This window comes from Globicephala melas, chromosome 21 (assembly GCF_963455315.2).
Source record: "Globicephala melas chromosome 21, mGloMel1.2, whole genome shotgun sequence".
In the NCBI taxonomy this organism is placed as follows: domain Eukaryota; kingdom Metazoa; phylum Chordata; class Mammalia; order Artiodactyla; family Delphinidae; genus Globicephala; species Globicephala melas.
The window spans coordinates 34,443,376-34,469,242 of NC_083334.1; the positions used below are offsets into that span (position 1 = coordinate 34,443,376).

Genomic DNA, 25,867 nt, shown 5'->3' on the forward strand with positions numbered 1-25,867 from the left:
ATTACAGAGTTTTGTTTCCTACTGTCTTTCCCTTTCATTGTGAGCATTTTCTCATGTTATCAAATATTCTTTAAAAGCCATGATGTTTAATGACTGCATGATATTCTTTACTCTTGTTTTAGTTACTTTTACTCCATTTTCCAGTTCCATAGTATGACAGTATACTTTCTTTAAATTGCTCATGGTTTGTCACTGAGATTTTATGTCAGTGTACATTGTAATAAGTGAAATGCTAGTTTTCTTCTTTCTCCTTCCTATACACCTGATCTCTAAGCTTCTTGATGAAGGGCATGTATAGTTTTATGGTTAGTTTTGGAAACATTTGCAAATCTCACTGGAGTTTGTGGTGTGTCTCTGGTGCTTTTTTTGGACATTCATTATTACAGCACTGACCACTGACTCTGGTTTATGATTTTAATGGTCTATATTTGTATTTACTATTTTAAAAAGCAACTTTAAACTATTTAATTTTTGATATACCTTATGAAGATAGGTCATTTCTCCGTTTCAATTCTTATAATAAAGCAAAGTTTTCAGGGTTTGAAGTCAAGCATTTTCACTTACAATTGGAGTATCTTTCATAAACTTACAAGTTCTGGAATAAATCACTGAGACTAGATGCACTAGAAATTATAATTATCTCTTAGCTTCCGTATTGCCAATTAACATTGTGTCAGTGTACTTTATATTGACTAAAGTGATTGCTCCTGCTGCCTCTGCCCTGAAGGCTGTAGCTAAATTAACTGATTGTTAAAGTCACATTCCTATCCGTAAAATAGGAACTGTCTTTATTCCTTTGACTATATGTAGACCATTTATTCACTGTCTGTATCACTGTCGGCCTTGACTGGAGAATGAAAGGTATAGAAGTGGATTGTTTTTATTAGAACCTTCTTCAAATCTAAGAAGACACTGACATTACTAAGTGAAACAAGGGCTACGGATTTGTGTACTCAATTGGCTGTTGATAAGGATATTTGAGAGTTAGCTGCTGAGTTTTAGAAATACATTCAAGAATTTGTTTTATATGTATTTAGAATACTGGAATACATACACTTTTAAGCATTTAGTAGCATCTACTTAGAGATAGTCCACTTAGAGAAATCACCTACTCAGAGGCATAGTTTGGAAGATAAGCTATCTTTAATTCATGAATTCAGTAGTGGGACAAGCTTTTTTGTACATTTAGTATAAATTAATAAGATTTTTCTGCATCTGCAACTGCTATTGTCTACTTTACTTGGATTGAGAATTGCAGGGAGAGAATAAGGAGAACTAATCCTAAGGTTTGGAAGTAAGAAGCTTAACTCTTAGTGCTTTTTCTTTTCCTTTGTAAAGTAAGAAGAGAAAGTGATGTTTCCATATAAGTGTGAAATGACTTTGCTGGTTTGGGTAACGTTTTTCCCCTAAATATTAATTTTAAATCTTCAGTGATTATTTCAGTATTTCACTTTTGTCTGATCCATAGCATCCTGGACCAGTCAACCTAAATGTTGCCTTTAAAGCATGGCAAGAAAAAGGATAACTATTTCTGTCTATATATTTTTAGCCAGAGAACTAATACCCAAAGAGTAAACATTGGAAGATGCAAATCTTGGTTTTCTTTAACTTTTGCTTCTTTCCTAATTCACTTTCTTCCCAGAAAATAAAAAAGTAACAGTATTAAATAATTTATTTTCATTTGTATATCTTATAGAAAATTGAGAAACTTTAAATAAAAAAGATAAAAATTATAATTTTACTATCAAGAGATAATAATCTCTTAATATTACATTATATATCATTCTAGATGTATTATAGTTAAATAGAATCATACTGCATATAGTGTGTTTTTCATGTAATACTTTATTGTAAAATATCTTTCCATTTCAACATGTATACTTGGACCACATTTTTAATGACTTCAACATAACAGAATTGTGTTTTAGGTGGGTTATATTTACTCATTCCCCATTGTAAGCAGTCTTTCTTTAGGTATCCTTGTGTTTGGGGTAGCTCCTTATTTCATTAGTATAAAGCCCTAGAAGTAGGTTTGCTGTGTCAAAGGACACTGTTTCAAAGTTTTAGATATATACTATCGAATTGTCCTCCAGAGGTAGGAATAATTTACTTCATCACCAGTAGAGTCCAAATCTGTGCATTGAGATCATTTTAATAACTTTTTCTTTATCTATTTTGTGTTTCCCCAAATGAATATGATTAATTTTGCCTAGCCACAGTATTGCGTTTTCATAGGTTCTTAATTAAGCATAGGTATGCTATTTTAATGATACTGAGGAGTCCAATAGGAAATAGTGAATTAATGCTTTCTGTCCTTGTCTCTTTTGTTAGATGGAGTCCATTGCCTCACCTGCGCAATGATGCTTCTTAACACAGATCTCCATGGCCATGTAAGTGTAGGTGTGTGAAGAGCTGTCTTACAGAGCTCCAAAATATTTTGGGCTTATCTTTGCTTTTGTGTTTATCCTCTGCCTCCCTTTACCTCATTCTCTACATGGCAGGTAGGTAAACATAAACCTTTGGAAAAAGAAATAACTTATTCTACATGCTAGCACTGAACATAATTTTAAGTGAATTCCGTATGCCTACACGTCTGGAGTTGTTCTAGCTGTAATGTGTGTTCTTGTATCTTCTTTCTCCACTAGGTGGCAGAGACAGAGCTTTTACTTATGTTTTTTGTTTTTGTTTTGTTTTTTGGTTAGCTACTAGGGTTGATATAGAATAGTGGAAAGAGGATATAAGTTAGATCTGAAAGTGTCAACTATGTTTTCACTAAATATAGTAGTAAGTCTTAAAACTCAGACTTCTTTACACTCCTCAACTTACCTGGTCTCTTGCTAGTTGAAATATCAAGGTAATCTACTGTCTCATCTTCTATTTAAAGTATAGGATGAACTTATAGAATTTAGAATTACATGTAAACTTTCACCTTTCATAGAAGTGGAATTTTAGCATTTACTTGAACTGTTCATATTAGAGAAAATGTTTTAGTTAAATATAGATCAACATGTACTTAGCACAAAAATTATTTCATAGTCCCAGGTCCATTTATTTTGAAGAGAAAATCATGTTTCTTATAATTAAAGAGTCTAGATCATCCCTTGATTTGATATATGATTTATCTTCCAATTAAGAAACCACATTAAAAGAACTAAAACTTAGATATTGGTCCTAATTTGTTCTACTACTATTCCAAAAGGTCACACCTTATTTTAAACATGGTGCTCCTCTTTAAGAGAGGCAAAATGGAGCTGTATGGGGTCATTAAGATGGACTGAGGGGGGGGGAAGAACGGTTCTACTGTCAAGAAAGTGAAGGAGAAGATACAGTGATAGAATCATAATTTCAACATCGTCTTCACAAATCTCACAATACTCAACTAGGAAATTCCTTCTGCAGTTTGCAGGAGGTGAATTTAGAACACGTTAGTGACTTGTAGGCATATGTAACTTGTGTCCTGAGATTATATAGACTGAAAATGTAGATGTTCTCAGGGGACATTCGTGGATAATATGTCTTGTAGAAATGAAGGTACTGGGATTCCCACAGTGTGAGCCTTGAAATGAGTGTTAGAGTCTAATATTCATTCAACTTGATATGGGGATGACCAATCAGTGTACTGTCCTAACCTCTGTTTTCCTGTTAACAGTGAAGCACGTTTTCATTGCTTTCTTTTCTGTTCATCTTGTGATAACAGCTGCAACTCTGTCCCCTTCTTTTCCTCCCACTCAATTTCTTAACCTAACTATCAGCTGAAGGAAACACTTTTGATTATGCTTGTCCACATACAAACATTAATCCAAGCCAATGCGTCCCAGCATGAGGAATCTTCTTCACATTGGATATCTTGAGGTCCCATCCACATATGATAGTTGTGCATTTACTCTCTTTTGACTGAGAAAATGTATAATAATGAAAAAGAGAATCCAGTAATAGTTCGATTCTTATTTAAAGGTTAGGGATGTCATAGTACTTCTATGGAAGTTGCTAGATTTGTGGGGATTTATTTCTATTAAAAGCTGGATTGCTTTTTAAAAAGCTAATGTTGCTTTAATAATACTTTCAAATAAGCATGTGTCTTATTAATCACAATAATTTGAAGTATAGCAGTAAGTAAAGGTGTGAAGTTTGTTATTTATTCAGATAACTCCGCATGCTTGATGTCCAGACAAGCCATGGGCACCCCAGGGCCTCTTGTACACAGGTTCAGAACCACAGATCTTGGATTTGCTTTTGTCTTCCACACTTGAGGAATTGAAAGGAGATTAAATGATGCGTCACACTTCTTTTTGGCAACTAGGATATAAGAGACAGTTTATATAAATGAACAGTTTAATATTATCTTGATTTATGCCAATCGTACATAATAACAACTGGCTACAGTGGCAGAATTACATATGAGGGAGAAAATTATGAATGCAAGTAAATCTCTATCGCCTTCAAAATCATGTTGTTATTGATTATTAGTTCTTAGGTTTGTTTTTAAAAATGTGTGCTACATACTTCGGATTGTCTGTTGTTTAAGTTTTGTATATTAGACTTTTTTATTCTTATATACAGTGCATGCTGTTTCAAGTCTGTTGAAAGTATACTAGCTATCATAAAAACTAACTGTGTGAAAATGTGTTTCTCTTCTTTTCCTCCTCTGGATTCATTTAAAAAATAAATTTTCCTTCTAGGTGGTAAGTTTTTAATTCATAATTCTGGATATAACTTCTCTTGCATTATGATTGCCTGAATTATGTTACAGTGTCTGACTTATTGAAAGTGAATCATTCATGAAGAGTATACAGTGAATTATTTCTAGCATCTTCCCCTTTTCACCTTCTCCTTATGCTGTGCTGCCTAGGTCATCCCCTCTCATTACTTAGTCCAAAGCCAGAGTAATCCTCTTGGGAAATGAACCAATAAACCACTTCCCTTTTCTTCCCTACCATTGTGTCATAATAGCAGTACAACAGCATGACATTTCTAAGAAGTGCTGAGACAAGCTCATCCCTTCCTCATGCTTTCAGTGGGGGAGGTATAACCTGGGAGGTTCACTTCTTACAGCTGTTCTTTGTGAATCTTCCTGTGCTTAGGAATGATGTGTTGAAAATGCACTGGAATGGGCCTTTGTTCTTCCTGCTAATCTTAGTAATAGAATGGTAGAAGGTATACTAATATAGTGAGTCTAATACAGTGTCATATGTTGGAATGTCTTTCTAGCTTCCTTTTTTCTAATTTATTCTGTCGTTAAAGAAACACTTGTAGGGCTTCCCTGGTGGTGCAGTGGTTGAGAGTCCGCCTGCCGATGCAGGGGACGCGGGTTTGTGCCCCTGTCTGGGAAGATCCCACATGCCGCGGAGCGGCTGGGCCCGTGAGCCATGGCCGCTGAGCCTGCGTGTCCGGAGCCTGTGCTCCGCAACGGGAGAGGCCACAACAGTGAGAGGCCCGCAAACCGAAAAAAAAAAAAAAAAAGAAACACTTGTAGCATGTACACTCCATTCCAAGTTCCCTGCCATCTGGGTAAGGATCAGAGGCCATATCTCACTCTGGTAGGGCTGGTGAGGCTAACCTCCCTTAGGTTAACTGCAGAGGTGGTGGTAGGTAACTAAGGTGCTGTGGTGGAAAAGCACTGGGGTTCTCTTAATTACACACCCTTCACTAAGTGGGCTCAGATGTTTTAGTCATTTTACTGGAGCTAAGAATGGTGATTCCCTTCTGAACTTACTTTAAAAAATACGAATGATTTATCATTAGTTATCATTATTTTAGCAATAGTATGGACTCGCTTTTACTTTTCTGCAAGTGGTTTACTCAGATTAAATAAGTATTTTATAATTGTGGTCACATTTGCTAAGTGATCTCTTATTTTTAAAATGCCTCTTCATATCTGAAATCTATATGTAAGTTAGACTTTTGCACATACAGATCAATATCTATCAAAACAAACCCTAAGGTTTATTTTTCTCTTGCTATGTTGGAACTAAGGTGTATTGAATATTGTAACTATCAACAAGGAAAGAGTTGAAACTTTTTTTTAAAGCCTTGTATTTTATTGGAAAGGCATGAATAAAATGATTTATCATTTTAGAATAAACTCAAACCTGTTCCTTTTCTGGACTTATCTTCAGATGTGCTCTGTTAACTAAAAGTAGCTCTCTTGTACTTCAGTCCTAGTCGAGCTTCAGCCTCCTGAATCTGAGGCTGAGGCTGAAGACAGGTAGCAGGGCCAAGACAGTAGTCAGGAGCTTCTTACCAGGACTGGATCCTGAGATGGGAGGAAGTTTTAGAAATAGAACTGAGTTGCAGCAGAGACTGGGGTGGATAGGGGCACAGTAGTTGTCCAGTGTCACAGCTAAAAGTTGGAAGAGATCCACAAGATGGTGCTGCCCAGGTCAGGCCATGGTCAGAGGCAGTAGCCAGGGCATTATTTTAAGTCAAGATTTTGTGACAGAATCTACCCTTTAACACTGAGGCCTGGGATTTTTAGCAGCAGTTTTATCTGAGGTGTGTCTCCGCTTTCTAGCATTGACAGAGCCAGCCCACCCTGTGCATGGGGTGTAGTGTGTAGGGTGTGGTTTCTCTGGAGTGGTGGCTTCCTGTCTCGGGCTGGGCATCCTGCAGATGCTCTGTCCTTGGGATACTTGGCATGCATCATCTTCAGTAGTCTGGCTTTGTTGTGTGAGGCAGGACCTTACTGGCTCTTTTTGGTGTTGGGTTATAGGTTGGATAAGGGGTAAAACCAAGGCAAGTATACCATACTGGTAGGGGGAAGAAAGAAGTCAAGGAATAAAGTATAGGTTTTGTAACAGAATAATGTTAAGAAGGTGTGTGTAGTGTGTAGTTCAGTTTGAGATAGGTCATAGGAATTCATTATTTTTCAATCTGTAAACTGCATTGATAATTGTGAGTTTCTAATTCGTAGATTGGCTTTCTAGGATCCTAGAATTTTGAATGGTGGGTAAAATATTTGGTTTATTATCAGAAGTGGAAAATGCCTGTTGTAAGAATTGTGATTAAAGACTTTTAATGCTTTTACTTTTCATATTGTGCTATCTTATATTTCCACCCTTAAAAGCAGCACAGATCTCCATGAGGTTGCTAGGGATTATTTAATAACTAAGGGATTCTCTGTGGGTTTAATAACTCAGGGATTCTCTGTGGGTTTCTGCGGCCGTCATCATTGTAACTGGCATCCGCTGTGAGTGCGTTTTGCTTCTGCTGTCCCTCTCTCCTGCAGAGCTGTCTTCTCTGTGGACTCCTCTTCGAGTCCATGCTACCCCATTTCCTCAGTGTCCTCTTCCAGGAGAGCCAGCCCTGGCTCTGAATTCTTTTTCTATCTGATTTCCAGCTGTGGGTGGTATTTATTTCCATAAGCCTCCTTCCCTTGGAGTCCTCTTTTCCACCTCCCTGATGTGGAGTCTTTCTTTCACCTCGTGGGGGCTCCCCAGCCACAGTGACTCCACCAGACTCTCATCACTGTCAAATTGGCAACTGCTGAGATTTTAATAGGAATCCTTATTTAAGCATGTCAGAATTAATCATGCACTGGTGGATTTTCTTGGCTTCCAGGACTCCTCAAAATGAAAGCCTTCCTTTACTTTTTTTCTTTCCTCCATTCCTTTCTCCCTGCCCTTACCCCCTTCTCTTTCTTTTTTCACCTTTTTTTTTTTTTTTGGTAGTTTTACTTTTCTTAGAATCAGTTCATACTTATAAAATACAACAAGGATAGCTTTTATCAGTTGAGTCAGTGGGGCTCATTTAGGGGCCTCGGATTATCTCATTGATACATTATTCAGAAACTTCATCCCTTCTCTTTCTTACCATTATGAGCTTCTCACATTTGCACTGCTCATTTGTAGATGGTGATAAAGGAAAGCAGATGAAACTCTGTTAAGTCAGGTTTTGCTCTTTCTTCCTGCAAATAGTTTGGGGAGGGAGGGGGAAATGAGGATGAGGAAGGTGACTGAAACCTCTGACCTCTAATACCATTATTTTCTTTAATGCCTGTCTAGACAATCAAGTTAGAAGTAGAGATTAGTCTTTGTAATTTGATAATGAGGGCAGTCTTTCCTTTATCTTCTCAAATTTTAGAGAAACTACTTTCTATGAAGCAGTGATAGAAGATGCTACTAAATACTTCTCAATGTTCTCAGGATTCCTTTATACTCTTAAAATATTTTGAGGACCACCAAAAAGCTTTTACTTATATCTGATTTACCATATTAGAAACTAAAATGGATAATTTAAACATTTTATTAAATCATTTAAAATAGTATTAATGAGGGCTTCCCTGGTGGCGCCGTGGTTGAGAGTCCGCCTACTGATGCAGGGGACACAGGTTCATGCCCCGGTTTGGGAAGATCCCACATGCTGCGCAGCGGCTGGCCCTGTGAGCCATGGCCGCTGAGCCTGCGTGTCCGGAGCCTGTGCTCTGCAACGGGAGAGGCCACAACAGTGAGAGGCCCGAGTACCGCAAAAAAAGAAAATAGTATTAAGAAGCCAATTAAATGAATAACATATTTTTTATGAACAATAATTATACTTAAACAAAATTTAGCGAAAAGAATAGCATTTAAAATTTTTTGCCAGTCTCTTTCATATTTGGTTTAATAGTAGACTGCTAGATTCTCTGCTTCTGCATTTTGTCTTTTGCAGTATATCACAAGTCATGTAGCTTCTAGAAAACTCCACTGTAACTTGTGAGAGACTGAAAAACGTTTTTATTATTATTATGAAAATAGGTTTGACCTCATGGACACCCTGAACAGGATCCCTGAACCACACTTTGAGAAGCACTGTGTTGTAACATTATTTTCAGTTACCATATATCTATTTTTTCTTTATGCCATTTCTGGCTCCTTTTTCAATGGCAATGTGTTACACAAGTGGTAGGAAAAATCCCAGTAATACTTCAAATATATCTAAAAGTTGAACTTTTAACACTTACATTAGCCTTGTGTTTAGGGTTTATTAAAGAATACTTTGAATATTATAGCTATAGTTTCCTGGTTTGGAAATTTACAAAGGATCCTGCTTTGCCAACTAATCATGTATTCATGTATAATTTAAAAAATGGACACCTGAGGGCAGCAGAACACAATTAAGCTTATTTGATAGAGATGCATACAAAACAAAAGCAAAATAGGAGCTTTTAGCAGAGCTCCAGAAGTAAAGTAATTACCAGATCAGTAGTATGCTTTTTCAGCACTTACTGTAACATGTTGCAGGAGGTGGAGTTGTCATGTGGGAGGGTATGCCTGCTGTGTTTTAATATTTCAAGATTTATGAAGCCAGATTTTACCAATGGATCATGAGAGCTTTTAGTTTCTCTGAAAGCATGTTTTCCACAAAGTTTCCAGACTTTACGCTATTAAAAATGAAAAATGTTAGGATTATTTTGCTCATTCTTCAACCTTTCCATCAGAGTATATGCTGTGGGCTGCTTCCTGGTGAATGTGCAATTGAGATAGCCACCCAATCAGCAGCTTCCCCTTAGGGCTGAGTGTGGGTCAGGTCTTGGCTGGAGCTTGGTAGAAGGTTCCATTCTCCTAGTTGTCAGGGAAGCATGCTCAAAGCAAAGACTTGGTCACACTTATGCTAAGCTTTAGATTATAGTTTGTGTGGTGTCTAAGTGACATTGTTAAGAATGAAACTCTTCTTCTTAACTTTCCTCCTTTGCTGTCAGTTACCACTAAAGTTGGGAGTTGATTATCTGCTGGGGTGGGAAAAAAATGCCACAACTTTAACAAAGGGAAAACCTGAAATTAAGGCACAGAATACATCAGAACGCCTAATCTGCTTGCATGCCCACTTGTGGTTTGTCCTCAGTACCAGTGCCGCTCCTTTTCCTTTTCTCATAGACTGGGCCGGCAAAGTGTGACCCACAAGCATGGTCGCGCTGATTTTCCCAACTTTTATTGGAACACGGCCACACACATTTGCAAACTAAAATGACGATGTTCAGTAGTCACAGGGACCTTATGGCCTGTGAAGCCTAAAATATTTCTTATCTGGTCCTTTACAGAAGTTTACAGAACTTGTCTCTTCCAGATTCTTGCCCCTTAGTGTATGAAACCTTCTATTCCCTCTCCCAAACATAGTAGGGTTATGTTGAGGATGATCTTTTTACCTAACGTTCTAAATGTGAAACGTGTCCGAGTTACGTTTTTCAGACATGATAAATTCATCAAAGAATTTCTCTCTAAAAGGAAACAAATGGATAAAAAAACTCTTTCTTTTGTAAGAAAATATATTTGTTAATGGCAGTATAATGATGTTGGGAGAATAGCCTTAAATTTGTTTGGGAATGTGAACCCCCAGTTTTGGGGTTTTTTTTTTTAACTTTTTGATTAATGTTTTGTCTCATTAATAATGGTACCTTAATTGGCTAAGTAGTCAAGATTTGGGCCTACCTGGTATTTTGGGATTTCAAATAGAATTCTTTTTGTGGCTTTTCCATTTTATATTTGGTTAAAAATGCCTCCTGATTTTAAAGATAATGATCTACAGATTTATACTTATTGAGCGTCTCAGATTTGATTGGAAATGTTGCATTGATTTCAAAGGATAATTTGTGTGCCTCTTAATGCATAAGGAGGCCTTTTCAAATCTCTATGCTTTATTCATTTAATGGGAAGGAATTCAGAATATAAGAAAGTTCTATGAAAACGCTGCCTTGGCATGCAACTGCCAGCGTTTGTTTCAGAGCAGGCCTACTATTTTCCAAAGTCATGATTCAATTTCAAAAGAAAACAGAATAGAATAGGAAGAAGAGGATAGAACCATGATACTGTATCTTTGATACCTATGAATTGTTGAGATACAAAATCAGTGATTAAAGTTCACTTTGTTCAGTGGACAGTATTTGTTTGAATAACAGTCTTTCAAATTAATTGATACAATTTGGTATAACAAGGAGAAAAAAATGCAGGTCTCATAAGGACTGTTTCTTGATGATAAAGACTTCATTTTATTTATTTTTTATTTTATTTTTTGCGGTACGCGGGCCTCTCACTGTTGTGGCCTCTCCCGTTGCAGAGCACAGGCTCCAGACATGCAGGCTCAGCGGCCATGGCTCACGGGCCCAGCCGCTCCACGGCATGTGGGATCTTCCCGGACCGGGGCACGAACTCGTGTTCCCTACATCGGCAGGCAGACTCTCAACCACTGCGCCACTAGGGAAGACCCATTTTATTTTTATTCCCTGATAAAAATGGTATAAAAACGTGGGGAGTGTTTAAACACTGATGTCAGTAACACGCAAAATGGACTGACCTGACCCTTTGCTTTTGCTCCTAAACCTTACCTAGAAGAATTACCAGTGAGTCAGAGGAGGACAATAAATGGCAGATTTAAAGAGCCTCAACTAACCAAGTATTCCAGAAGTTGTTGGGCATCTTTGACCTATAGAAAGCCATGTATTTTGGTTATCTTTATTCCCTGCATTGGTCAGACAAATCAAGGCATATCTTTATTCCCTGCATTGGTCAGACAAATCAAGGCAAATTGTTCCAGTTGATTGCACCCAGAACACTACCTTACTGTGGAGGACCCAAAGTGTTTGAATTATCTTTTGTTGGTCTGACTTTACATACCCATTTCCCCCCCAATTGCTATTTTCCTAATTGCTGTTTCAAAGTCCATGTGAGTCAAATTGATATCTTTATACTAATATAGGCAATGTTTAGTCACTGTGAAAGTATACAAAAGGCAATACCAAACAAGCAAGTAAATGAAATAAAACTGAATTTAGAATGAGTGTGATTTTATAAACTAAAATAACACCAGGGACTTTACCATTATTTTTAAATGTTGTAAAACTTAACAGTTGTTAATTAAATGATGAAAGTTTTATTTACACCTTATAATAGAAATTCCTGGTGTCCTAAAGAAGCATTTTTGACTGAGTGATCTTTACACATACTGCTCATGAATCTTCCAAAAGAATTTGGAAAAAACTAGTAGCTTCTCATCCAGTTTAAAGTTGTCATCTAAATATTTTATTGTGTTAAGTAAATAAAGCTTATGAAAAGAGATAATTTTTGATGTGGATGTTAATTATTGATATTAAAAATTGTCTTTCATTAGGGTCTAAAGATCACAGGGAGAAATATTTCTAAATGACAGTACTTCTGAAAATCCGTTCCTCCAAAAAACAGTGAGAACACTAGCAAAAAATGACCAAAATAAACATTTTCAGAACTCTGGATATTAACCAGAATGCTTGTAACAATCTAAAGACTTTATTGGAGGAAAAAAATAAAACCCAGCTGAATTTCCATAAGAACAGAAAGCTTTGTGCTGTTTTCACTTATCCTGTTAACCATTCCCCTCTCCCCCGCTCCAGAGTAATCTTGAAAACCAATAGCCTCACAGTCACGGTAGCTTTGAAAACCGAAAGCCTAGCATCCGCTGGAATGGGCAATTTGGAGTTCTCCTCAAAGTCCCATTCCCAGGGAATTGTCATTACGTGTATGTGACTTGTCTGGCAGTTCCCTGGAAAATCGTCACTTGCATAGCTTGTCTTTCTTTGATCTGACTCTGCACTCACTCACTGAAAGCAAACTTTTCCCCAGAGTATGTGGCAGTTGTTCAACACTGCTGCTGCCTGGGATGGTGGTAAACAAGAGGCTGACAAACAAGAGGCTGACCAAAAAACTCAAAAGGAAAAGCTGGGAAATAAGATACATAAAGGGGGCTTTGGTAAGCTCTGAATATATTTGGGAATCTGTGTCTACATGCCCAGGAAAAACATGGGAAGGCCCTAAGTTCTCACTTCTTCTTGACTTTGAGATTTTGCACAAGCAGAAAGTGAAGCCTCAAACAGATTTGTGAACGACCTCCTGGAGCCTCAGCACATGCAGAACCCCACGGCACAGGCTGACTACTTCCTGATTCAGAGTGTTTAGGGAACCTCTGTCCAGTAATAGGTTGACTGCTGAGCTAACTGAGCAGAGACTTCAGTGGCCACACACAGCAAAGAATATAGACTTTACAGAATTAGTTCAGGAGAAGCAAGTAAACAGTGACATCAAAAGCTGGGGAGGGGAAGGAACCTGAATTACAGAGTGGCTGTATTATGTTATTTAAGATTTCTAGTTTTCAGCAAATAATTTTGAGACAAAGAAATAGGAAAGTATGGCCCATACATAGTATGAATAACAGTCAATAGAAACTGCCTCTAGGAGAAGCCAGGTATTGGACATGAAAGATTAGAAAAATGGATTAAAAGCATCTAACTATGTCTACAAAAGACACACTTTAGATTCAGAGACAAGTAAGTTGAAAGTAAAAGAATGGAAAAAGTACTACTGGGCTAACAGTAATTGAAAGACAGGTGGACTGGCTCCATTAATATCAATAAAATGTATGTTAAGACCAGAACTGCTAGAGGCAAAGACAGACATTTTATAATGATAAAAGGGTCAGTCCACCAAGAGGATAAAACACTAATTCTAAGGTATAGGCACTTCGTAACACAGCCCTGAAATACATGGATAAAAAGCTGACAAGTGCAAGGGAGACTACGTACTCAGCACCAGAGCACCTACACATATAAAGCAAATACTAACAGAGCTAAAAGGTGAGAGAGTGATTCAGCTGACTCTTGAAACAACGTGGGAGCTGGGCCACCGACCCCTGTGCACAGCTGAAAGTCTGTGTGTAATGTTTAACTTCCCCGGAAGTTAACTACTAATAGCCTACTGTTGACCTGAAGCCTTACCAGTCAGTTAACACATATTTTGTATGTTGTATGTATTACATACTTTATTCTTACGATAAAGTAAGCTAGAGAAAAGAACATGTTATTAAGAAAATCATAAGGAGAAGAAAATACATTTACTGTACTGTAAGTTTATGAACTTAGTGGTATCAGTAAATGCAGTACAGCAAATGTATTTTCTCCTCCTTATGTTAAACTTATAATTATCATTAAGCTTATCACCTGTTTATAAGATGAATCCTCTGTCAGTACCTACATCAATATTGTCTTATGTGGTACAAAATGCTATAGGTGTTACATGTATTAATAATGCCAGACATCAAAATGAAAAGATAATGTGGAAAAGAAATTCATATTTATTTACAGGTGTAATGATTCATGCATTGATAACAAAGAAGCAGCAATAAGATTGCTTCATGGTAGCCTAGCCTGTACACTAATGAATAACTTGTTATAAAATTTTTATGGCATACAGCATTATAGTCATTTATAATATAGTATTAGAAACATTGCTACATTAAAAAAAAAATCACTTCTCTGTGATGATAGGCTGTGAGCCATGTGGTTTGTCTGTGAGTTTTTTACAAATTGCTGCAAATCTCCAAAAAATTTTCCAGTGTATTTATTGAAAAAAATCCATGTGTAAGTGAACCCCTGGAGCTCAAACTCATGTTGTTCAAGGGTCAGCTGTATAATACTACTTGGAGACCCCACTCTCACCAATGGATAGATCATCCAACAGAGAATCAAAAAGGAAATAGTGGATTTGAACAACACTATAGATCAATTTGATCTGACAGACATATATAGAATATTCCATTAAACAGTAGCATGATACATATATATTTTTAAGCACACATGAAACATTTTCTAGGATCATGTTATGCACAGAACAAGTCTCAACAAATTGAAGATGATAAAAATTATATCAGGTATCTTTTCAGACCACAAAAGTATGAAACTAGATATCCATTAATAGGAGGAAAGCTGGAAAATTCACAAACACATGGAAATTAAACAACATACTTCTGAGCAACCAATGGATCAAAGAAGAAATTGAAAAGGAATGAAAAAGTATCTTGAGACAAACAAAAATGGAAACACAACATACCAAAGTGTATGGGATAGAGCAAAAGCAGTTCTAAGAACAAACTATAGCTATAAGAAAATAGGAATATCTCAAACAATCTAACATTACACCTCAAGGAACTAGAAGAAGAACAAAGTAAGCCAAAGTTAGCAGAAGGAAATAATAAAGAGTAGAGCTAAGATAAGAGCAGAAATAAATGAAGTGAAAAATAGGAAAACAATAGAAAAGATTAATAATACTAAGAGTTGGCTTTTTGAAACAAAATTCACAAACCTTTAGCTAGACTAACCAAGACAAAAAGAGGACTCAAATAAATAAAATTATAAACAAAAGAGGAGACATTACAACAGATAACACAGAAATACAAAGGATCATAAGAGACTACTGTGAACAATTATATGCCAATAAATTGGGCAACCTAGAAGAGAAATAAATTCTTAGAAACATATAACCTATCAAGACTGAATCAAAAATAAATAGAAAACCTGAACAGACCAATAATGTGTAAGGAGATTGAATCAACATCAAAAACCTCTCAACACAGAGAGGCCTAGTACCAGATGGTTTCACTGGTGAATTCAAATATTTAAAGAATAATTAATGCCAGTCCTTCTCAAACTCTTCCAAAAAATTCAAGAGGAGGAGGGACTCCTTCCAAACTCATTTTACAAGGCCAGCATTACCTTGGTACCCAAACCAGATAAAGACACTACAAGAAAATCACAAGACACTGATGAATATAAATGCAAAAATTCTCAACAAAATACTAGCAGACTGAATTCAGCAGTACATTATAAGGATCATACACCATGATCAAGTGCCTCATCCCTATGAGGCATAAGTGTTTCAGCATACACAAATCAATAATCATTAATAGACTGAAAGGTTAAAAATCATACAGATCATCTCAATAGATACAGAAAAAGCATTTGACAAAATTCATTATCCTTTCATGACAAAAATTCTCAATAAATTGGGTATAGAAAAGTACCTCAACATAATAAAGCCCATACATGACAAGCCCACAGCTAACATCATACTCAGTGGTGAAATGTTGAAAGCTTTTCCTCTAAGGTCAGGAACAAAACAAGGGTTTCCATACTCCCCACTCCTATTGAGCTCAGTAATGGAAATCCTAGCCAGAGCAGTCAAGCAAAGAAAAGAAATAAAAAGCATCCAAATTGGAAAGGAAGAAGTAAAATTATTTCTTTTCTTAAATGATATAATCTTAAAGATAGAAAACCCTAAAGACTTCACACACAGAAAAAAAAAACTGTTAGAATACAATATACAAAAATCAGTGTGTGTTTCTATACACTAAGGATGAATTCTCTGAAAAAGAAATAAAACAATCCCGGTCACAATGGCATCAAAAACAATAAAATACTTATGCATAAATTTAGCCAAAGAGATGAAAGATCTATATACTTAAAACTAAAAGACATTGAAGAAAGAAATTGAAGACACAAATGAGTGGAAAGATGTCCCATGTTCATGGTTGGAAGAATTAATATTGTTAAAATATCCATACTACGCACAGCCATCTATAGATTCAGTGCAGTCCCCATCAAAATTTTAATGGCATTTATTTTTTTTTACAGAAATAGAACAAACAACCCTAAAATTTGTATGGAACCTCAAAAGACCCCAAATGGCCAACACAGTCTTGAGAAAGAACAACAAAACCATATGCATCACACCTCCCAGATTTCAAATTATACTGCAAAGCTGTACTACTCAGAACAGTATGGTGCTGGCATAAAAACAGACACATAGACCAATTGTACAGAATTAAGATCCCAGAAATGAATCCTCACATCTATATAACAATTAATATTTGAAAAGGTAGCTAAGAATGCTCAGTGGTGTAAAGATAGTCTCTTCATTGAATGGTGTTGGGAAAACTGGATAACCACATGCTAAAGAATGAAACTGGACCCTTATATCACTCACAAAATTAGCTTGAAATGGATTTAAAGACTTGAACGTAAGACCTGAAGCTATAACACTCTTAGAAGAAAACATAGGCAGTAAGCTCTTTGACATTGGTCTTGGCAGTGGTTTTTTGACTCTGACACCAAAAGCAAAAGCAATAAAAACAAAAATTAATAAATGGGACAACATCAAACTTAAAACCTTTTGCACCGCAAAGGAAATCATCAACAAAAAGAATAGGCAACTTACGGAATGCGAGAAAGTATTTGTAAATTGTTTGTCTGCTAAGTGGTTAATGATCAAAATACATAAAGAGCTCATACAACTCACTAACAATAATCTGATTAAATGGGCAAAGAAACTGAATTTTTTCAAGGAAGATATACACATGGCCAACAGGTACATGAAAAGATGCTCATCATTATTAATCATCAGGGAAGCACAAATCAAAACCTCAGTGAGTTATTACCTCACAATGAGCTTTCTCTTCACACCTGTTAGAATGGCTGTTCTCAGAAAGACAGCAGTTAACAAGTGCTGACAAGGATATGGAGAAAAGGGAGCCCTTGTGTACTTCTGGTGGGAATGTAACTTGATATAAGCCATATATGGAAAACAGTATGGAGGTTTCTCATAATTAAAATAGAACTACCATATAATCCAGCAGTTCCAGTTCTCAGTATATAGTCAAAGGAAATGAAATCACCATCTCTAAAAGATACCCATGCTCCTCTGTTCACTGCAGCGTTATTTACAATACCAAGGCATGAAAACAACTTAAGTGTCCATCTACGGATGAATGGGTAAAGAAAATGTGAGATAGATAGGCAGGTAGGTAAGTAGATAGATACGCACACAATGAAATATTATTCAGCCATAAAATAGAAGGAAATCCTACTGTTTGTGACAACGTGGATGAACCTTGAGGGCATTATTCTAGTGAAATAAGAGAAAGACAAATATTGTATGATCTCATTGTGGAATCTAAAAAGAAAATGCACACATATAGAAACAGAGCAAATTGGTGGTTGCCAAGATCAGGTATGTGTGGGGGAAATGGGTGAAGCTTGTCAAAGGGTACAAACTTTCATTTATAAGATGGATTAGTTCTCAGGATCTAATAATGCACAGCATGATGACTACAGTTAACAGCACCGTATTTGGAAGTTGTCAAGATCTTCAACGTTGTCACCACACACACAAACATGTAAATATATGGAGAGCTGTATGTGTTAATCTTACTATGGCAGTCATTTTGCTATATGTACATATGCTATATGTACATATGTTAAATCATTATGTTGGACACCTTAAACTTATAGAATGTTATATGTCAATTATATCAATAAAGCTGGGAGAAAAGAAAGAAAATGCACTCATAGAAACAGAGAGTAGATAGGTGATTGCCAGGGGCTGCAGGGTGGAGGAAATAGGTAAAGGTGGTCAAAGCTTACAAACCTCCAGTTATAAGATGAATGTGTTCTGGAGATGGTGCAGTACGGTGACTACAGTTAACGATACTGTATTGTGTACTTGTAAGTTGCTAAGAGAGTAGATTTTAAAAGTTCTCATCACACACACACACCAAAGGTAACTATGTGAGGTGATAGATGTGTTAACTAACCTTACTGTGATCAATTTGCTATACATGTGTAGAAAAACATCACTTTGAACACCTTAAACTCACACAATGTTACATGTCGGCTATATCTCAGTAAATCTGGTGGTTGGGGGGGAAGAATTAAAGGGAGAAATAGACAATTTAACAACAATAGTTTGAGACTTCAGTACCCCACTTACAAATATCTTTAGAATAACTAGGCAGAAATCAACAAAGCACACTCTGTAGCACACTCCGCTCAGCAGCAGCAAAATATGTATTCGTTTCAAGTACACATGGGATATTTTCCAAGATAGAACAAAAACTAAGTCTCAGTAAGTTGAAAAGGAGTGAAAATATACAGAGTATGTTCACTGAGTACAATGGAACGGAATTATGTCATTAACAGTGAAATTTGTAGAAAATGAACAATACTGAATAACAATACTGAATACTGAATAACTATGGGCCAAAGATGAAATTCACAAGGGAAATTAAACAATACTCTGAGACAAATGAAAATTAAATGCAGCATAAAACGTATGAGATGCAGCTCAAGCATTGCTAAGTGGCATATTTGTTGCTGTAATTGCTTATATTTAAAAAGAAGAATGATCTCAAAGCAATAAAGTAGCCTTCCAGTATAAGAAACAAAAATAAAGCAAACTAAACCCAAAGAAATCAGAAGGAAGGAAATAATTTCGAGAAGAAGCAAATAGAGAATAGAAAAACAATAAACATTTTAATGAAACTAGAAGTTTTTTCTTTGAAAGGTCAACAACATTGACAAATGTCTAGCTAGCCTGACCATGGGGGAAAAAAAAGATTTAAATTACTAAAGTCAGTAATGAAAGAGGGTGTCAGCAATTGTATGTTAACAAATTAGATTACCCAGGTGAAATGGACAGATTTCTAGAATGATAAATATTGTTGAAACTGAATCAAGAAGAAATAGAAAATCAAAGTATTTTTCAAAGTATTCTATGAGGACTGTATTACCCTGATACCAAAGCCAGTCAAAACTATCACAAGAAAACTAATATCCCTTATGAATAGCCCTTGTGAACATAGACACGAAATCCTTAAAGAAATAAAAAGGAAACCTAATCTAGCAATATATAAAAAGGACTATACATTATAACCATTTGAGATTTATTACGGGCATACAAGATTGGTTCAACATATGAAAATCAATCTAATCACCTTATTAATGGAATAAAAGAGAAAAGCCACATGATTATCTCAGTAAACACATAAGAAGCATTGCCAAAATCCAACACCATTTCATAACTAAAAAGAAAACATCTAATAAGCCAGGAATAAAAAGGAATTTCTTTAATTCCTGAAAATGAGCTCTATGAAAAACTCATAGCTAACATCATACTTTATGGGAAAGATGGAAAGCTGTCTCCAGATCAGAAACAAGACAAGAATGTCTGCATTTGCCACTTCTTTGTAACGTATTGAAGATTTTATCCAGGGTAATTAGTCAAGAAAAAAAATAAAACATAAGAACATAAGAAAGAAATAGGTCAAATTTTCTCTGTTTGCAGAAGACCTGATCTTTTATATAGAAAATCCTAAGGAATCTACAAAAAAAGAAAACAAAATCCAAAAATGATTAGAATCTAAAAAACACATTCAGCAAGGCTGCAGAATAAAAGTTGAATATACAAAGATCATTTGTATTGCTGATACTAGCAATGAACAATATGAAAATGAAATTCATTTCATTTACAATATCAGTCAGAAATACTAAGATACTTAAGAATAAACTTAATATAAGATCAATACATTGACATTGAAAACTATATAACATTGTTGAAAGAAGCCAAATAAGTGGAAAGTAATTTCATGGTCATGGATTGGAAGGCTTAATGTTAAAGTGCCATACTCTCCAAAGTGATCTTCAGGTTGAACACAGCCATTGTCAAAATCCCAGCTGGCTTTTCTTCCCCCCCCCCCCAGAAATTTGATAAGCTAATACTGAAATTCAATTACAACTCCTATCAAAATCCCAATGACATTTTTTGCAGAAATAGAAAAATTCATCCTAAAATTCATATGGAATCTCAAGGGACTGTGAATAGCCTAAACAGATTTGAAAAACAACAAAATTGGAGGACTCACACTTCCTGATTTCAAAACATATTACAAGTCTACAATAATCTAAAGAGTGTGATGTTGGCATAAAGACAGAAAATAGACAAATGGAATAGAATACAAAGCCCCCAAATAAACTCTTGCATATATGCTTTAACAGTCTTCAGCAAGGGTGCCAAGACTACTCAATGGGGAAAGGTTAGTCTCTTCAACAAATGGTGCTGGGAATAAAGGATATCCACAAGCAAAAAAATGAAGTTGCACCCTTATACCATATAAAACATTAACTCAAAAGAGATTAAAGACCTAAATACAAGACCTAAAATTACAAAACTCCTAGAAGAAAACATAGAGAAAAAGCTTCATGACATTGGACTTGGCAATGATTTCTTGGATCTGACACTCAATGCACAGGTAGCAAAATTTAAAATAGACAAATGGGGTTACATCAAACTTACAAGCTTTTGTACACCAAAGTACACAATCAACAAAGTGAAATGACAACCTACAGAATGGGATAAAATATTTGCAAGTCATATATCTGATGAGGAATTAATATCCAGAATATGTAATGAACTCCTGCAACTCTACAACAACAACAAAAAATCAAATAACCCAATTAAAAAGAGGGCAAAGGCTTTGAATTAGACATTTACCTGAAGATACTATACATATAACCAAGAAGCATATGAAAAGATGCTCAACTTTCACTAATCATCAGAGAAATGCCAGTCAAAACTACCTCACACCCATTAGGATGGCTACTATAAAAAAAAAAAAAAAAAAGGTGGCAAGTATGTGGAGAAATTGGAACCCTTATACACTGTTGGTGGGATTGTAACATGGTGCAACCCTATGGAAAATAATATGGCGGTTCCTTAAAAAATTAGAAATACCACATGATGCCTCTATCCTATTTCTGGTTATATATCCAAACGATCTGAAAACAGGATCTCAAGGAGATGTTTGCACACCCATGTGCATAGCAGCACTTACAATAGTGCAGAAGTGGAACCCCCAAATGTCTACCAGTGGATGAATTGTTGAACAAAAATGTGTACGTACAGTGAAATATTCAGCCTTAAAAAAGGAAGAACTTATGATGTATGCTACAACATGGATAAACTTTGAGAACACTATGATTTCACTTTCATGAGTTACCTAAATATTCAGATTCATTAGAACAGAAAGTAGAATGATGGTTACCAGAAGCCTGGGGGAGAGAGAAAAGGTGAGTTATTTTTTAAATTTTTTAATTTTTTGTGATACGCGGGCCTCTCACTGTCGTAGCCTCTCCCGTTGCGGAGCACAGGCTCCGGACGCGCAGACTCAGCGGCCATGGCTCACGGGCCCAGCTGCTCCACGGCATGTGGGATCTTCCCGGACCGGGGCATGAACCCGTGTCCCCTGCATTGGCAGGCGGACTCTAAATCACTGCGCCACCAGGGAAGCTTGGTGAGTTGTTTTTTAAATGAGTATAGAGTTTAAGATTTGCCAGATGAAGGAGTTCTGGAAATCTGTTTCACAGCAGTGTGAATATACATAACCCTACTGAACTCTGCATGTAAAAATCATTAAGGTGCTTAATTGTTCATGTGGTTTTCTTAACCATATCAAAAAGAATGCAGAGGTGTAAATAACTTACTACAAATGTACAAGAATCAAGAGAGTATTATACTGGCATCAAACCAAACATCTAGATCAGTGCAATAGAATTATGAGTTCAGAAGTAAACCCTTATATTTACAGTCTTATAATTTTTTTTTTTTTTTTTTTTTTTGCGGTATGCGGGCCTCTCACTGTTGTGGCCTCTCCCGTTGCGGAGCACAGGCTCCGGACGCACAGGCTCAGCGGCCATGGCTCACGGGCCCAGCCACTCCGCGGCATGTGGGATCTTCCCAGACCGGGGCACGAACCCGTGTCCCCTGCATCAGCAGGCGGACTCTCAACCACTGCGCCACCAGGGAAGCCCCTACAGTCTTCTAATTTTTGGCAAGGATGCCAAGGCCATTCAGTGGAGAAAGAATACATATGGTGCTGGGACAACCGTATAGCACATGCAAAAGAATGAGGTTGGATTTGTCTTTCCTACCTTGTACAAAAATTAACGCAAGGGCTTCCCTGGTGGCGCAGTGGTTGAGAGTCCACCTGCCAATGCAGGGGACACGGGTTCGTGCCCCAGTCTGGGAAGATCCCACATGCCATGGAGCGGCTGGGCTCCATGTTGCATTTGACATTTGACACCAAAAGCACAAGCAACAAAAGAAAAAATAGATAAATTGAATATCATCTAGTTAAAAATTTTCTCTGCTTCAAAGAACACCATCAAGTGAAAAGACAACTCTCATAATAAGAGACAGTATTTGTGAAGTGTGTATATGATAATGAGCTTGTATCCAGAATATACAAAGGACACTTACAACTCAACAATAAAACACAAGTAATAAGAAAAGGGCAAAGGATATAAATATGCATTTCTCCAAAGCATATATATACAAATGGCCAATAAGTGCATGAATGGATGCTGAACATCATTAGTCATTAGGGAAATGCAAATCAGAACCAGAAGATACCAGTTCACACCCACTAGGTTGCCTAAGATAAAAAGAGCAGGTAAGTGTTAGTAAGGATGTAGAGAAATTGAAAGTCTCATACACTTCTAGTGGGACTGTAAACTGGTGCCATCAGTTTCTCAAATGATTAAACATAGAGTTACCATATGACCCAGCAATCCCACTCCTGAGTTATACACATAGAGGAATGAAAACATGTCCACACAAAAACGTGTGCACAAATATTTTTAGCTACATTATAATAACCAAAATTTGGAAACAGTCCAAGTATCTACCAACTTCTGAATGGATAAACAAAATTTAGTATATTTATACAATGGAATATTATTTGGCAATTTAAAAAGTTAAATACTGATTAATGCTACAGTATGGGTGAACCTTGAAAACGTTATGCTAAATGAAAGAAGCCAGTCATGAAAGACCACATTTTGTATGATTCCATTTATGTGAAATGTTCTGCATAGGCAACTCCATAGGGTTTAGTAAATAAAAAGTTTGTCAGTGGTTGCCAGGAGATGGGTAGTGGTGATGGGAAGAGAGATTTGGGGAGTGACTACTAATGGATATGAGGCAGCTTTTTGGGGTGAAGAACATGTTCTGAATTTAGGTAGTGGTGATGGTCATACAACTTTATCAGTTTACGAAGAATTATTAAATTATATAGCTCAAAAGGGTGAATGTTATATGAATTATATTTTAATAAAGCTGGTATTTTTTTAAAAGTTATAGTAAGTTGACACTCCATCATATTAAAAAAACCCTCTTTTTTGCTCCTTGCCCACTTTTCCATAGTTTTATTTTTATGTTTTTATATTTCAGTCTTTTATTGATATTGTTTTATTTGATACTTATTTTAACAAAAATTATGTAAGTTGAAATGAAAGTTTCAATTTCTTATGACTAAAAGACTTCAGGTGTTTAAATATAAATCATTCTAAAAGAAATTTTTATCATTATTAGCAATGCAAAATTGATTAAAAGCAGATAATGTTACAAGTATTTGAATTCACCAAATTATATATTTAAAAACACTTTTGTTCTTAACTGATGATTAAATTACGTCCTCTTTTAATTTTTTTAAAAGCAAAGAACTGGAATCACCTGATGTGGAAAATAATTTTTTACCTGGTCATTATTCATTCATTTTCTTAAATCCTTGAAACATATCCCAAAAAAGCATTGCAAGTCATATCAAAATGACTATTGATTATACTTGTTACATTTTACCTTGGGGCACGTTGTTTGATCTGATATACTAGATAAGGATTGGGAAAATTGAGACATTGCTTTTTCAAGACATTTTCTTTTTCAATATAATGTTATTTTCTATTGTGTTGTCTATTTCAGTATAGTGTATTTTCCATTAAAGTTCCTTTCTGTGCTTTAAATTTTCATCAAAACTTAGGACTGCAGATGCAATTTATTCAAATTATAGGAATTATCTACCAAATACATTTAATTGGCAAAGCTAGTTATCATTGTTAAAACATTCATCCAGTCTTTCATGTAAGTGTGACTATATGCCCTCTTTGCTGATGGAAGAGGCAAAGTTTTTAACAAAAGTTATTTAGCACGTTCACTATAATTAATTAGCTAGCACATGTTGGACAGATTGTTCCATGTTGTAAGGCAGAAGGGCAGTTGTGAAAGGAGAAGTGGGAAGTGATTACTTTTTTTTTTTTTAACATCTTTTTTGGAGTTTAATTGCTTTACAATGGTGTATTAGTTTCTGCTTTATAACAAAGATACCCCATATCTCCTCCCCTTTGCGTCTCCCTCCCACCTTCCCTATCCCACCCCTCTAGGTGCTCGCAAAGCACCAAGCTGATCGCCCTGTGCTATGCGGCTGCTTCCCACTAGCTATCTATTTTACATTTGGTAGTGTATATATGTCCATGCCACTCTCTCGCTTCATCCCAGCTTACCCTTCCCCCTCCCCATGTCCTCAAGTCCATTCTCTACATCTGCATTTTTATTCCTGTCCTGCCCCTAGGTTCTAGAGAACCTTTTTTTGTTTTTGTATTTTAGATTCCATATATATTTGTTAGCATATGGCATTTGTTTTTCTCTTTCTGACTTACTTGACTCTGTATGACAGACTCTAAGTCCATCCACCTCACTACAAATAACTCAATTTCATTTCTTTTTATGACTGAGTAGTATTCCATTGTATATATGTGCCACATTTTCTTTATCCATTCGTCTGTCGATGGACACTTACATTGCTTCCATATCCTGGCTATTGTAAATAGTGCTGCAATGAACATTATGGTACATGCCTTTTTTGAATTATGGTTTTCTCAGGGTATATGCCCAGTAGTGGGATTGCTGGGTCATATGGTAGTTCTATTTTTAGTTTTTAAAGGAACCTCCATAATGTTCTCCACAGTGGTTGTATCAGTTTACATTCCCACCAACAGTGCAAGAGGGTTACCTTTTCTCCACACCATCTCCAGCATTTATTGTTTCTAGATATTTTGATGATGGCCATTCTAACTGGTATAAGGTGATACCTCATCATAGTTTTGATTTGCATTTTTCTAATGATTAGTGATGTTGAGCATCCTTTCATGTGTTTGTTGGCAATCTGTATGTCTTCTTTGGAGAAATGTCTATTTAGGTCTTCTGCCCATTTTTGGATTGGGTTGTTTGTTTTTCTGGTATTGAGCTGCATGAGCTGCTTGTAAATTTTGGAGAGTAATCCTTTGTCAGTTGCTTCATTTGCAAAAATTTTCTCCCATTCTGAGGGTTGTCTTTTTGTCTTGTTTATGTTTTCATTTGCTGTACAAAAGCTTTGACTTTCATTAGGTCCCATTTGTTTATTTTTGTTTTTATTTCCATTTCCCTAGGAGGTG

General features: G+C 36.2%; 1 protein-coding gene across 8 annotated transcripts in view; it reads left to right on the forward strand.

Moving 5' to 3' along the window:
* PSD3 (pleckstrin and Sec7 domain containing 3) overlaps positions 1 to 25,867 on the forward strand; it is a 499,749-nt gene that overhangs the window by 197,141 nt on the left and 276,741 nt on the right. For 5 of the 8 annotated variants that reach the window (XM_060291626.2, XM_060291630.1, XM_060291628.1 and 2 more), the window contains exon 7: positions 2,332 to 2,392. In XM_060291626.2, the coding sequence (XP_060147609.1) occupies positions 2,332 to 2,392 (61 nt within the window). Of the gene's footprint in view, positions 1 to 2,331; positions 2,409 to 25,867 lie in introns of those variants that run through there. The other 3 variants (XM_030834855.2, XM_060291629.1, XM_060291631.1) reach the window with 2 other exon arrangements.